The sequence below is a fragment of the Pogoniulus pusillus genome, chromosome 23, assembly GCF_015220805.1.
Source record: "Pogoniulus pusillus isolate bPogPus1 chromosome 23, bPogPus1.pri, whole genome shotgun sequence".
In the NCBI taxonomy this organism is placed as follows: Eukaryota; Metazoa; Chordata; class Aves; order Piciformes; family Lybiidae; genus Pogoniulus; species Pogoniulus pusillus.
This window is the reverse complement of record NC_087286.1, coordinates 1,098,492-1,113,506: the sequence shown is the minus strand read 5'-3', so window position 1 is coordinate 1,113,506 and position 15,015 is coordinate 1,098,492. Positions and strand designations below refer to the sequence as shown.

At 53.3% G+C, this 15,015-nt stretch overlaps 1 protein-coding gene across 2 annotated transcripts in view; it reads right to left on the bottom strand.

The window, feature by feature from the left end:
* The window catches only part of ATP2C1 (ATPase secretory pathway Ca2+ transporting 1), a 49,802-nt gene extending 38,007 nt beyond the window's left edge, over window positions 1-11,795 (bottom strand). The window contains exons 1-2 of one of the 2 annotated variants that reach the window (XM_064162302.1): window positions 11,656-11,795; window positions 11,067-11,141 (exon numbers count right to left, since the gene is read on the bottom strand). In XM_064162302.1, the coding sequence (XP_064018372.1) occupies window positions 11,067-11,072 (6 nt within the window). In that variant the 5' untranslated portion in view covers window positions 11,073-11,141; window positions 11,656-11,795. The other variant, XM_064162303.1, reaches the window with a different exon arrangement.
* Window positions 11,796-15,015: the final 3,220 nt, after the last annotated feature.

The following is a 15,015-nucleotide window of genomic DNA, read 5'->3' as shown; positions in this document are numbered from 1 at the left end:
CTGCAGCATGAAGGCTCAGAGTCAGTGCAGCTAAAAGGAATGTGTGCCTGGCGCTCCAGGAACCAACATGTTGTGAGCTGCAGAACAGCTCAGCAGCAACACTGATCACATAGCTCCACTCTGCCTCACTAATTATGGCAGCTGCAGCTCCCCAGACCTTGCTGAGCAGAGGAGTGCCTGCAGGGATGCTCCTCTTTCCCTCTCACTGCCATAGTGCACCCACCCCCTGTGGCTCATCTGCACACACATCTGCCCCCTCCATCATCTGGAAGACACCAAATGTGCACACCACAGGAATGGCCTTCCACTTGCATCAAGCAGGAATAGCTGGGTTTACAGTTTCAAGAACCATTATTCCCCTCTGTGGATCAAATCTAAGAGGAAGTAGCCCCAGATGACTGTAGAGGAGCAGCCCAGCATTTCTGTGCCCTGGCATGGGGTGCCAAACTGCATTTTCTAGACCACTCACACTTGGCCACGTACCCAAACACAACAGCTGATGTGCACTCCACTCAACCTTTGTTCTGGCTGCCTGCCTAAACACACCACAAATGGGAAAAGAAAGGCAGCACCTCAGAGGCCAGGAAGTGATGATGCCAGCAATCACCACTGCTAGCGTGAGCAGAGCACCCAGGACCTTTTCAGTCACTCCACTCCATCTGTTACTTCAGAGTTCACTCTAGAACTTGACTGAAGTTCCCCTCAGACAGGGTGGAGGAAACACAGACCAAAATGGTTAACATCACACATTCATCAGCAACATCAATTCAAGAGAGATGTTGAGGTGTTGGAAGGTGTCCAGAGGAAGGCAGCAAGGCTGGGGAGGGGCCTGGAGCAGAGCCCTGTGAGGAGAGGCTGAGGGAGCTGGGGGTGTGCAGCCTGGTTTTACATTTACCAGGAGTCCTCACATCAAAAGAAGTGCACAGAGGAAAGTTCTGTCTCTCAAAAAGCCACTGGGAAAGATAAACACTAATTTGCATGAGTGAGTTCCCCTGGCAGTCATCACTATCCTGAGGGGCACAGTTCCAGCCCCTTGCTCTTGTGTGCTGTTCCCTCAGACTCCCCAGGAAGAGGACACAGCCACCACCTGATAACCAGAGAAACAGAAACACCCAAACCAGGAGAAGAAGCTGCCCTAGAAGCCTGAGCAGCTCTGCCTTGTCAGGCCCTGCTGCAGCGGTGCTGAGGCTGGCACTGCAGTCACCCAGCAGCCGTGAGGCAGGACTGGACTCCTTGGTACACACCTCTGCATCTCTGACCCAGTGGGCACACATCTGTGACACCAACCACCTGAAATTCCAGGGTTTGCCCAACCTTAGAAGTTGCAAAATATTTAATAGACCTCTCCTCAATCCCCTCTGCTTCAGGCAGTGTAATAAAGGCTACGATGCTCCATTTAAGAGCCAGCTGAGTAACTCCATGGAAGTCTACAAAGCTCAAGAATTATCTTAAGTACTAAAAGTACCTTCTAAAGCCTCCTCCTCTGACAAACATGCCTGAATGACCCACAACACACCTGCCTCTTTCAGGATGCTTCACCGTGCCTTGGGGCTGCTTAGTCTGCAAAGGAGAGGCCAAGAGGGGATCTGAGCTGAGGGCTGGGGGTCAGCAAGGAAGGCACAGGGACAGCCTCTGCTCACTTGCGCCCTGCCATACGGCAAGAGATGGAAACTGCAGCACAGGAAGCTTCACCTCAACATGAGGGAGAGCTTCTTGACTGCGAGGGTCCCAGAGCTGGCACTGAGGTCCTGGAAGGTGTCCAGAGAAGGGCACAAGGCTTGGGAGGGGCCTGGAGCACAGTCCTGTGAGGAGAGGCTGAGAGAGCTGGGGAGGTGCAGCCTGCAGCAGAGGAGGCTCAGGGCAGAGCTCATTGCTGCCTGCAGCTGCCTGCAGGGAGGCTGTGGCCAGGTGGGGTTGGGCTCTGCTGCCAGGCAACAACCAACAGAACAAGGGGACACAGCCTGAAGCTGTGCCAGGGGAGGTTCAGGCTGGATGTTAGGAGGAAGTTGTTGTCAGAGAGAGTGATTGGCATTGGAATGGGCTGCCCAGGGAGGTGGTGAAGTGCCCACCCCTGGAGGTGTTGAAGCCAAGCCTGGCTGGGGCACTTAGTGCCATGGTCTGGTTGACTGGCTAGGGCTGGGTGCTAGGTTGGACTGGCTGAGCTTGGAGGTCTCTTCCAACCTGGTTGATTCTATGAGTCTAAACCCTCAACACCACCACAACTTCCCCTAGCTCACTGACGAGCTTTCAAACATTCAAACCTAACCCTAACTCTAACCCCTAAACCTAACCATTTAGAGCACTTCTGGTACTCTGGAGGACACACTGCGGTGAACTTCAAGCCTGGCTGCTGAAAGCCCTGAGATGGCATCAGGATTACTGAGAATGCACTGACAAACATCAGACCAATCTGCATCTGCTTGGCCAAAATACACAACTTGAGTTTTTCCTTTCCAAAAAACCCTCTCTCCACACTGGAAAAGCCTCTTTAAACATTTCATGTATCTGTTCTTATTTAAGAAAGAAAAGCCTCAAAGTACTGAAATCAATTATGGCAGGGGTTTGGAGTGCCATGGGTCAAAGCCAGAAGGGTTGTCTCCAAGGGAGCCCTCACAGTGGGCATCTGTTCCCAACACCCAAACCAAGATGACACAACTAATGTGGTCATTCTTGAGTCACTTAAAGAGGCTTCAGATCAATGAAACTTGGTTCTTCTGGGAGACTTGGACCAGCCCCATAACCTCCTCCTAAAGAAACTAACATGTTATGGCCTACAGAAGGGGCCTGTGTGGTGGGTGAGGAACTGCCTGCCAACCCCACCCAGAGGGTGCCAGTTCCTTCTCAACCTGGCAGCCAGGCACTAGTGAGGATGCTCAGGGATGGTATTGGGTCCAAAGCTGTTTAGTATCTTCATGAGTGATCTGGGTGTTGGGGTCAAGAGCAGAAGTTTGCAGATGACACCAAGATGAGTAGGAAGGTTGACACTCCAGAAGGGGAGCCACCCTCCAGGAAGGCCTGCACAGGCTGCACGAGTGGGCTGGCAAGAACCATATGGAGTTCAGCAGGGCCAAGTGCAGGGCTGGTACCTGGGAATGCAGCACTCAGGAGTGCAGCTCAGACTGGGATCCGCCTCGCTGGAGAGCAGCCCTGTGGAGAGGGACCTGGGGGTCTTGGTGGACAAGCTCAGCATGAATTAGCAGTGAGCTGCAGGGGCAAAGAGAGCCAACAGGGTGCTGGGGGCATCACCAAGGGCATCACTGCAGACAGAGAAGTCATTGTCCCATTCTGCTCAGTGCTGGTCACTGGAGCACTGCAGTATTGGTCCCTGCTGCACAAAAGGGATGTGGACAGGCTGAAGAGCATCCAGAGGAGGCCAGGAGAGTGCTCAGAGGGCTGGCAGCCCTCTTAGGAAATCTGAGAGCTGAGCTTGTTCAGCCTGGAGAAGGCTCAGGGGAGACCTTACTGCCAGGACACGAAGGGTGGCTGCCAGGAGTATGGAGACTCCCTTTGTACGAGGAGTCCCAAGGAAAAGCCAAGGGCTGGTGGGGACAGGTCACTGCTGGGGAGATTCCCACTGGAGTGCAGGAGGAAATGTGTGCCCATGATTCCAGATGGACACTGGAATCATCTCCCAAGGGAAGCAGTGGAACCCCCTGCACTGGACAGTTTAAGACTCAGGTTGACAGAGTACTGGGCCAGCTCATTTCAACTCATCATCTAGAAAGGTTGGAGCAGATGATCCTTGGATTCCCTCCCAACCTGGCATTCTATAGCTCAGTGATAGCCACAGGAAAAGGGTAGAGAATGCTGAGCACACACTGAGATGGACAGGTCAGCACCAGCAGCACCTGGCACCCATGGCCACACCTCCAAAGAGCTTCTACTTCTGCTTAAATCCCGACTCACATGGATGGGTTTAGCAGCTGAAGCCTTTGATTCTAAGGCTCATTTATCTTGGCTGGGAGTTGTTAGCTTTTTAGAAGAGAACATTTGAGCTTAGCAGTAAGATCACATGGCTCCTCTCCAACACTGCTGCTATCTCGTAACACTCTGAAGTGCTGAGCTTGACAAAATGAAGGCCAGCACTTGAACAGCAAACACTGAAAAGAACTGTAGCAGCCTGGGATACACCACCAGTGTGCCCATGACAGCTGCAGACCGGAGCTGCAAGCACAAGCACCAGCAGGACACCTGCTTGGTGTTTGTTCAGAGTCGTGGCTGAAGCTCCAGGACAAATCACTGACACCACCCCGGAGAGCTGTGCAGGTACTGCAGAATGTGACACAGCCAAATGCCAGTTAAAAGCCCTGAACTCACTGCTTACAAAGTCCTCAGGATGAAGCTTTCTTGGAATCACAGAAAGGTAGGGGTTGGAAGGGACCTCCAGAGCTCATCCAGTCCAATCCCTGCCAGAGCAGCATCACTCAGGGCAGGGCACACAGGAACATATCCAAGTGGGCTTGGAAAAGCTCCAGAGAAGACTCCAGAAGCTCTCTGGGCAGCCTGCTACAGGCTCCAGCACCCTCACAGTGGAGTTTTTCTCTCCAGTTCCTATGGCACCTCCTCTGCTGCAGCTTGCCCCCAGTGCCCCTTGTGCTGCCCTTGGCCACCCCTGGGCAGAGCCTGGCTGCATCCTCCCCACACTGCCCTGCACATCTTGAGCACAGCACTGAGGGCAGTCCTCAGGCTCCTCTGCTGCCAGCTGCCAGCCCCAGCTGCCTCAGCCTGGCCTCACAGGAGATGCTCACTGCCTGCAGCAGCCTGGGGGCTCTGGGCTGGACTGTGCAGCAGCTCCCTTGTCCTTCTTGAGCTAAGGGACCCAGAACTGGACACAATATTCCAGATGTGGCCTCACCAGGGCAGAGTAGAGGGACAGGAGAACCTCTCTGGCCTACTCACCACCGCCCTTCCAATCCACCCCAGGATGCCCTTGGCCTTCTTGGCCACAAGGGCCCACCAGGACCCCCAGGTCCCTCTCCTCTGTGCTGCTCTCCAACAGCTCAGTCCCCAGCCTCTACCGGTCCATGGGGTTGTTCTTCCCCAGATGCAGACTCTACCCTTGTCCTTTATGGAGTTCATCCCATTTCTCCCTGCCCACCTCTTCAGCCTGTCCAAGTTTGGTGCCACCAGCAAACTTGCTGGCAGTGCCCTCTGTGCCCTCACCTAGGTCACTGACAAATGTACTGCAGAGTGACAGTCCTGGCACTGACTCCTGCGGGACCCCACTAGACACAGGCCTCCAGCTCGACTCTTCTGGCAAGTTCTGGGTGTTTCTGTGGGTCAGGCATGCAGAGAAAAGTGCTGCAGAAAATCTATGGCATACAAATACTTTGAAATGCCTTTGTAAAAGACTCCATTTGCCAACCACCACTACCTATTCTATCCCTACTGGGTGTTTAGAGCAAAGCAAGTGACTACAAACAGAGGCTTTCTCCCAGACCTACCCTTGGTTACTGCAGCGTATTTGCTTTCTCTGCTCTGCCTCTATCCTTCTCTCTAGCTCCTGCACACCACACTGCACATGCCAATGGTACCACCCAGTGTCAGTGAGGTGCTACCTGGACTCTTTCTCAAACTCAAGATCAGGTCTCACAACTAAAATCTTCTCACTAACTTGTTCCACTCTTGCAAAATTTCCCTGAGGTCCACACGAGAATTTCTGCTGAGCTGAGGCTGCAGTTGCAGACCTGAGTCAACCCAACAGCTTGCTCATGCTAAGAGGAGCAGGTCTCAGCCCTTTGGCCCCCACTGATTTCAGCACTTAGTGAAGCTTTGAACTTATTTATTAACTCAATAGGGAGAGTTCCAATGGCAAAAGAGGACAGAAGGGCTGGGCTAACCTCCTGCCAAGACAGACAAACTCAACCACCATGGGCAGCAGGGACATGCTGAGATTAAGGTCTTAGTTCAGCAGCCAGAAGAGCAGTTCATCAGGTCCTACAGAGTGCCAGCACCACCACACCTGCCACCCTTTGCCAAAAGAGCAGGTGAAAAAGTGTATTTCTCTCCTGTTAAATGAGCTACCCTGAGAAGTGGCTGCATTCTCCTTACACCACTGGTTTTCCTGACTCAGAAAGAGGGAACAGCCAGAAACTATCTATGTCTCAGAGCTACAAAGACAGCAAAATGACTGAACATGTTTTCTGCAGCCTCTAAGCCCAAGCCACTTGGATCCTCACAAGTCCATGGGACCAGATGTGATCCAACCTAGAGTGCTGAGAGAGCTGGCAGCTGAGCTGGCCAAGCCACTCTCCATCATTTATCAGCAGTGCTGGCTCACTGGAGAGGTTCCTGAAGACTGGAAGCTGCCAATGTGATCCCAGCCACAAGAAGGGTCATAAGGAGGAGCCAGAAAACTACAGCCCTGTCAGCCTGACTTCAGTGCCAGGCAAGGGCATGGAACAGTTCATGTTGAGTGCCATCACACAGCACCTACAGGATGGCCAAGGGATCAGGCCCAGCCAGCATGGGTTTAGGAAGGGCAGGTCCTGTCTCACCAACCTGAGCTCCTTTTGTGATCAAGTTCCTGCCTGGTGAATGTGGGGCAGGCTGTGGATGGAGTCTGCCTGGACTGCAGCAAAGCCTTTGGTACCATCTGCCACAAGCTCCTGGCACAGCTGGCAGCTCATGGCTTGGACAGATTCACTCTGGAAGGCCAGACCCAGAGAGTGGTGGTGAATGGTGCCATATCCAGCTGGTAGCTGGCACTGGTGGTGTGCTCCAGGGATCAGTGCTGGGCCCAGTCCTGTTCAATATATTTATTGATGATCTGGAGCAGGGGATTGAGTCCAGCAGCAGTAAGTTTGCAGATGACACCAAGATAGGAGCAGCTGTGGAGCTGTTGGAGGGTAGGAGAGCCCTGCAGAGAGACTTGGGCCAGGCTGGATGGGTGGGCAGAGGCCAATGGGATGAGACTGAACAAGGCCAAGTGCAGGGTTCTACACTTTGGCCACAACAACCCCAAGCAGCACTACAGGCTGGGGACAGAGTGGCTGAGAGCAGCCAGGAAGAAAGGGACCTGAGGGTACTGGTGGAGAGTAGGCTGAAGATGAGGCAGCAGTGCCCAGGTGGGCAGCAGTGCCAATGGCATCCTGGGCTGGTTCAGGAGCAGTGTGGGCAGCAGGACAAGGGAGGTTCTTCTGCCCCTGTGCTCAGCACTGCTCAGGCCACCCCTTGAGTGCTGTGTCCAGTTCTGAGCTCCTCAATTCAAGAGAGATGTTGAGATGCTGGAAGGTGTTGAGAGAAGGGCAGCAAGGCTGGGGAGGGTCCTGGAGCACAGCCCTGTGAGGAGAGGCTGAGGGAGCTGGGGGTGTTCAGCCTGCAGAAGAGGAAGCTCAGGGCAGAGCTCATTGATGCCTGCAGCTCTCTGCAGGGAGGCTGTAGCCAGGTGGGGGTTGGGCTCTGCTGCCAGGCAACCACCAACAGAACAAGGGGACACAGCCTCAAGCTGTGCCAGAGGAGGTCCAGGCTGGATGTTAGGAGGAAGTTGTTGTCAGAGAGAGTGATTGGCATTGGAATGGGCTGCCCAGGGAGGTGGTGGAGTCACTGTCCTGGAGGTATTCAAGAAAAGCCTGGATAAGACACTTGGTGCCATGGTCTGCTTGACTGAATAGGGCTGGGTGCTAGGTTGGACTGGCTGAGCTTGGAGGTCTCTTCTAACCTGGCTGATTCTGATTCTAAGCAGACAGAGGATTATCAGAGATTAACATTTCTGAGATGTCTGCATGGGAAAAAAAGGGGGAAAGACTAAAACTACCTAATGCTCCACCAAGCAAACAGAGGAGAAGTGGACACCAATCATCAATTAAAAAGAAACCCCAGAATTGTTTGGGCTGGAAAAGCCTCTAAGATCATCCAGTCCAACCATCAGCCCAACAACACCATGGCCACTGAACCATGTCCCAAAATGCCATGGCCACAGATTGCTTGAAGAACTCCAGGCATGGGGTCTCCAGCACCTCCCAGGCAGCCTCTTCCAATCCCTGATACTCCTGCAGCAAAGACATATTTCCTAATCTCCAACCTGAAGCTCCCTGGCACAATTTCAGGCCATGTTTGTCCTCCCATTCTGTCAAGCTGACAGTAGAGAGAAGAGATCAATCTCTGCCTCACTCTGTGTTTCTAATGCAAGAGCAGAGCTGTGCTACATTAGCAGCCACCAAAGCACTGCTAAAAGACAGGCTACAACTGCTCTTTAATGAAGACTCCCTACAGAAAGAAAACCCCACAGATCTCTTCTCTCACTCTCTCCTCCAAGTGGAACAGAAGAGGTGTGACTTTTTTTGCCAATGTACGTGTAAAGCACTGGGGTCAACTCTCTGGCAGCTGGAACTGGTAGGAAGCAGCAAGCAAAGCAAATCGACATCCACTTACACACTGAAAGGAATATCAACTGCTGTGGTAACACCAAGCCCATTTCACAACTCCTAATGCTGTCCATCACAAATTCCCTTCCCACTGCTTAGTGTATTACTTTCAGCAACAACTGGAGCAGCCCCTCTGGATTAGTTTTAGCTGTTCTCAGGTCCCTGCTGGCACAGGCAATCCCTGCCCCTCTGGTGTCAGCCATTTGGTCCTAGTCACCGAATTCATGTTGAGCTAACTCAATGGCCCCAAACCCCAGATCTAATCACTCATCTTCAATCTGTCCTTCAGCAGCTAAGCCCTTTTGTATCATTTAAGAAAGCCACAAAAATCACTGGGAAATTCACCTTCAGTGCAGGCACCTCACTTGTTTGTCAGCTCAGGATCAGGTGAAGGACTAAAGCATCTTTTCCTTGACTAGCCACCCAATTACCAACATTACCCTGAAATCACAACTGACAGGCTGCAGGATGGAGTTAACAGAAGGATTTACAGATTAGCTGCAATTAACTAGGGCTCAAAACAATGGACGTTAAGGAGGATTTCAGAATCTCCACATGGTGCTCTTAGTACTTAGAGTAAGTCTGGTCTGAGTTTCTGTAGCAAAGCTCTATGTGACTTGGGGAAAATCTTTTTGGTTTACAAGTGGGAAAAATGTTATTGTGACCTCCTCTGAGAGGCTCTTAATGATCTGAAAGCAAACACTACAAAAGGCCTTGGTAACAAACCAGTCCTTCTGTTTAAGGGTTTGTAGTTGGGATCACAGGCAGCCCTCAGAGCAGAAAAGCTCAAGGCTGATATAACCTAACCTGCATTCTTTCTTCTTCTACTAAGAGGCAGCCCTCCACAAGACAGTTCTCTGTGGAATGAAGAATCTGTCATAACCTACAATTTGGAGGTAAAAAAAAACAAAAATACAGACTATGATTGAACGAATTTACTGAAAATGATCGAAGGCAAAAGTGGAGAGATCCAAAATTCATAGACTCACAGAGCACATCCAGTTGGCAGAGCCCTCCAGGCTCACCCAGCCCAAGCCTCCCCCCAGCACTAAGTCATGGCCCCAAGCACAGCTCCACAGGCTGCTGCAACACCTCCAGGCTGCAGCTCTGCAGCACTGCCCTGGGCAGACACTGCCAATGCTTGAGAAGCCTTCCAGGGCAGAAAGATTCCCTAAGGTGCAGCCTGAGCCTCCCCTGCCTGGGCAGCTTGGAACCATTTCCTCTGCTCCTGGCCCTTGGCAGCAAGCAGCAGAGGCTGCCCCCTGCTCACTGCCCCCTCCCTGCAGGCAGCTGCAGAGAGCAATGAGCTCTGCCCTCAGGCTGCTCTGCTCCAGCCTGTACACCCCCAGCTCCCTCAGCCTCTCCTCATAGCAAGGAGGTTGCCTCCCTAGGCAAACTGTGCCAGTGTCTCACCACCCTCATTGCAAAGAGCTTCCTAACATCCAGTTTCAATCTCCACTCTGCCACTTTAAACCCATTCCTCCTCCTGGCTTCTTCAAATGATCCTTCACACTCCACAACTCCCAACAAGTGTCACACTCTTCAGTTCAAAGACATGGCCAACAGAACTAAAAGAATGCTAACATGAAGGTGCAAAAAAGGTCCTAAAAATGACAGTTTTAGTAACCTAGGTCATCTTCAGCACAGGTTGGCCTCCACAATGACCACAACTTTCCCGTCACGAAGCTATTTCCAAGCAGAACAATATCCAGCTGCAGAAAACAATTGTAGTTAGCCTACCCCACGACTTCAGGTTAGGATTTTAAGTCAAAACTCAAAACTTTTTAAAAGGCACCTTCCTTCAGATGGGGTGGGAGGAAAATGAACTGCAAGAGCTCAGATAATCCAGAGGAAACCTCACCTAAAAAGCATAATCCATCTAACACCTTCAAAGAATACGTAGGTGGGAGGGGGGAATGGACAGCTCTTTTCTGACACACATAGTAATAAAAAGAATACATTTCAGGGATTTTTCAGCATTCAAATAGGATGAAAGCAAAAACTAAACTTTTTTTTTTAATCAATCAAGCTCACAGCCACTACTGCTAAAGGGATGTTGAAGTTTCCTAGAGCTTAAACTGAGGACCAACATAGAGAAGCTCAAAGAACTCCCTGCATTAAGTCAAATCCAAACCAGACAAGAAGGAAAAGAGACCAATGTCTTGCAGTCAATACACAGAGCTTACAGAGACCAGATATTTCAAGGGGTACAACACAAAACCTTGGTACTAGGAAAGGCCAAAGGAGTCATTTAAGAGCACAAAACATGTACAAAAATATTTTAACACAATGCCACCAGCACTTCTCTATTTTACCCTTAAAGGATGCAAAAATCACATAACCAAAGCAATCACCAAGCAACTAACGCTTAGAAATCCCTACATAAATAAGGGCTTTCTATGCCAAACACAGAGAGAGCACTAAATCGTGTAACAGGCCTTCTGAACGCCTGTCAAGGGACAACAGAATCCGCCTCGGAATTAGTTCAGCAAGCAGCAGCAGAAAGGAAGGAGAACCACGGCTGTACAGCTCTTGCACTACAAGATACAGGTCAGAACTCCTACCACGACACGAGAAGAGAGCAACGCTGCAACCCCCGAAGGGCAAAACATACACACGCACCAGGCGGGGTTGTCACCAAATTGCATGCAAAACTCCTCTTAGCTCCAGTGAGGTCAGTGACTCTGGTGAGACCTTTACCTTCATTTTCCATCGAAATTGTACTTGAGTCGATAGTTACAAAACTCTTTAGCAACAGCAGCGCCGGAGCGGGAGCTGAAAGGTGAAGAGAGAGATGCCCTAAGATGCCAGGCAATCACACAGCTCCCTTTGCCCCTACCTGCAGCAACATCTGCAAGAGAAACCAACGCTAAAGCAGTTAAAACCCGATGGGAGCAGCACCAGAACGGGGAGGTCGGACCCCGCAGGCCTGCACCACCTCCTCCCTCAGGGCAGCGCGGCGCCGGCACACGCACGGAGACAGCCCGCAGAGGACCCAACTCAGCGGCCCAGCAGCCTCCAGCAGCGGAGAGCGGAGAGCAGCCAGCGCCGCCGCCGCCTGCCGCTCGCCACCCGCGCCCCGAGCAGGCGCGTCCCGCCCGGGGAGGGGCCGAGCCCCGAGCGAACGTCCCCCACTAAAAATAAAACCTCGCCCCGGGTAAAACCCCTCCGCCCGCGCCCCGGAGACCGCGGCGGGGGTGCGGCGAGGGAAGCGGAGAGCCCTGGAGCGCGGAGGGCCCCGCTCCGAGCGGCTCCCTCGGCCGCCGCAGCCCCGCCGCGCCCCGCTCACCCTGAGGCGCAGGCCGCCGCGGGCAGCAGCGGGTGGCGGCGGCGCCGCGCAGAGACGCAGGCGGCGGCCCCCTCAGAGCCACTGCCGCTGTGGCCGTGGCCTGGCCGCGCTCTGCCGGCCGTGGCTCGGGGCTGCGGCGGCACGGCCGCGTTCCCGCTCCGCTCACTTCCGCGGGCGGCAGCGGACGAGGCGGGGCGGCGCGGCGGAAGGGCGGGGCGGCCCGGGCGGCTCGGCCGGCGTGCGGCGGCGCCTGCGCCCCGGGGGAGCGGGCGGGCGGAGCGGCAGGGCGTACGCGACCCTGTGTGCGTCCCCGCCCAGCGCCGGGGTCATGCTGTTCGGCCACCGGGAGCCTCCGCGCCGCATGGCGAGCCTTGAAGATGCCCCAGCCGCTGCCTGAGGGAGCCTCCGAGGAGACCCCGGCTGCCGCCTGACGTACGGGAAATGAGACCTCACAACACACAGTGATAATCGGGAAAGATATGTTCAGTCAGCGCTGTGTGACAAGGGGAGGTCCTCCTCAAACCCTTGCACCCCTTCACCTGGTTCGGGTACAGTATTTACGGTACCAAGTCATGCCTCTTCCGCACAGGGTTATTGCAGTTAGCGCCTGGAACGGGAGGAGATACAACAATCGATTCCGGAGCTCATCTCCATCCTGTCACACCTCTTTGCACATGCTCATTGCCACCTGCTGGGCGTCTGTTGGAGTCTGAGAGGAAGGCTGACGTCTTCCTCGCTCTGACTTCTCTGCCTTTCGTCCACCTGGCATCAGCTGTGGGTCACATTCTTGGCTGGAGTTTGCGATATTCTTATCTTGAACACAGTATTCTTCTCCATGAGAGTGTTTCAAGACCCTCTCAGCCGTAACCCCCTTCCTTTGTGTTTATCGGATGATGCTCAGTATTATTGCTCACACAGTTGATGATTTAACTAGTTCGCTACACTCGGTGTTCTCTAGCCCTTTCCCATGTCAGGTGCCTGAGGGACACGGAGCCGCGAGCAGCGCCCTGGGCATGGAGGCAGCCTCCTTCTAAACACATCCAGGGACGGTGCCTCCACCACCTCCCTGGGCAGCCCATTCCAGTGCCAATCACTCTCTCTGACAACAACTTCCTCCTAACATCCAGCCTAGACCTGCCCTGGCACAGCTTAAGGCTGTGTCCCCTTGTTCTGTTGCTGCTTGCCTGGCAGCAGAGCCCAACCCCACCTGGCTACAGCCTCCCTGCAGGCAGCTGCAGACAGCAATGAGCTCTGCCCTGAGCCTCCTCTGCTGCAGGCTGCACACCCCCAGCTCCCTCAGCCTCTCCTCACAGGGCTGTGCTCCAGGCCCCTCCCCAGCCTTGCTGCCCTTCTCTCAACACCTTCCAGCACCTCAACATCTCTCTTGAATTGAGGGGCCAAGAACTGGAGCAGGGGAGCAGGTGTCACAGGGAGCAGCATGGCTGTGCTGTGAGCTGGACTGGTCCCAGGCCAGGTGTGGGCCAGGTCTGAGTTGCCAGACATTTATCATGGCATTTCAAATGGTACAAAAAATGAAATGAAACAAAAAGAAAATCAAGATCCAATACAAAACCTGCAGCAATTCAGGGCTCCCGCCTGGGTCCCAGGCTGTTCACAGGCTCCCAGGGTGTCAGGGACTGGAAGGGACCCAGAGAGATCACCGAGGCCAATCCCCCTGCCAGAGCAGGACCACACAATCTAGCTCAGGTCACACAGGAGCACATCCAGATAGGGTTGGAAAGGCTCCAGAGGAGACTGCACAACCTCTCTGGGCAGCCTGTGCCAGGGCTCTGGCACCCTCACAGTCAAGAAGTTCTCCCTCATGTTGAGCTGCAGCTTCCTGTGCTGCAGCTTCCATCCCTTGGCCCTTGTCCTGTGGCAGGGCACAAGTGAGCAGAGGCTGTGCCTGTGCCTTCCTTGCTGACCCCCAGCCCTCAGCTCTGGACAGACATTGCTGAGATCCCCTCTCAGCCTGCTCCTCTGCAGCCTAAGTAGCCAAAAGGCTCCTCAGGCAGTGCTGCAGTCCCTTCAGCATCCTTGTAGCCCTCTGCTGGACTCTCCCCAGCAGATCCCTGTCCCTCCTTAACTGGGGGGCCCAGATGATCTCTAAGGTCTCTTCCAGCCTAAGCTGTTCTGTGATCACTGCCAGAAAGGTACCTACCAACACTTATCACTGGTTAAGTACTGTGGAGAAAAGTGCCCAAAACTTCTCTCCAATCCCTCTTTTTACCTGGCACCAAAGGGCTCTGATCTGAAACTACAACTCAGTGTTTGAGGAAGTTTCAAACAAAAATCACTTGGATAATGTATTTTGTATCCAGGTATGATGCACAGCAATCAGAACAAAATGCCCTTTGCCTTTCAAGGACAAAAATCTCTTGGAGAAATCAGAATCATAGAATCAGCCAGGTTGGAAGAGACCTCCAAGCTCAGCCAGCCCAACCTAGCACCCAGCCCTGGCCAAGCAACCAGACCATGGCACTAAGTGCCCCAGCCAGGCTTGGCTTCAACAGCTCCAGGCACAGCCACTCCACCACCTCCCTGGGCAGCCCATTCCAATGCCAATCACTCTCTCTGCCAGGAACTTCCTCCTAACATCCAGCCTAGACCTGCCCTGGCACAACTTGAGACTGTGTCCCCTTGTTCTGTTGCTGGGTGCCTGGCAGCAGAGCCCAACCCCACTTGGCTACAGCCTCCCTTCATGTAATTGGAGGCTTCAGAAGTTCCTAAGGCAGAGTGACAATGTGGAGAAGTGCAACTGCATTGACATCTCCTGATGTCAATGCAGTTTCACTTGACCTGTCACCTTGGCTTGGGTTTACTTTAAACAGCAGAGGGAACCCAAATCAGTCTTTGTCAGTTTGTTTAACAGAACTAAATGTTAAACACCTCCGTTTCTCAAGCCATAATAATGCCAGCTGAACATGAGCCAGCAGTGTGCCCAGGTGGCCAAGAAGGCCAACAGCATCCTGGCCTGTATCAGAAATGGTGTGAGCAGCAGGAGTAGGGAAGTGTACTGTACTCAGCACTCATGAGCCCACACCTCCAGTACTGTGCCCAGTTTTAGCCACCACAGTACAGGAGGACACTGAGGTGCTGGAGCGGGTGCAGAGAGGGCAACGAGGCTGGGGAGAGGTGTGGCAAACATGACCTGCGTGGGGCATCTGAGGGAGCTGGGGGTGTTAGTCTGGAGAAGAGGAGGCTGAGAGGGGACCTTATTGCCCTCTACAACTACCTAAAAGGAGGTTGTAGTGAGGCTGGAGCTGGTCTCTGCTCCCAAATTACTGATGACAGGTCAAGAGGAAATGGCCTCAAGTTGAGTCAGGGGAGGTTTAGGTTGGCTTTTGGGAGGAAGTTCTT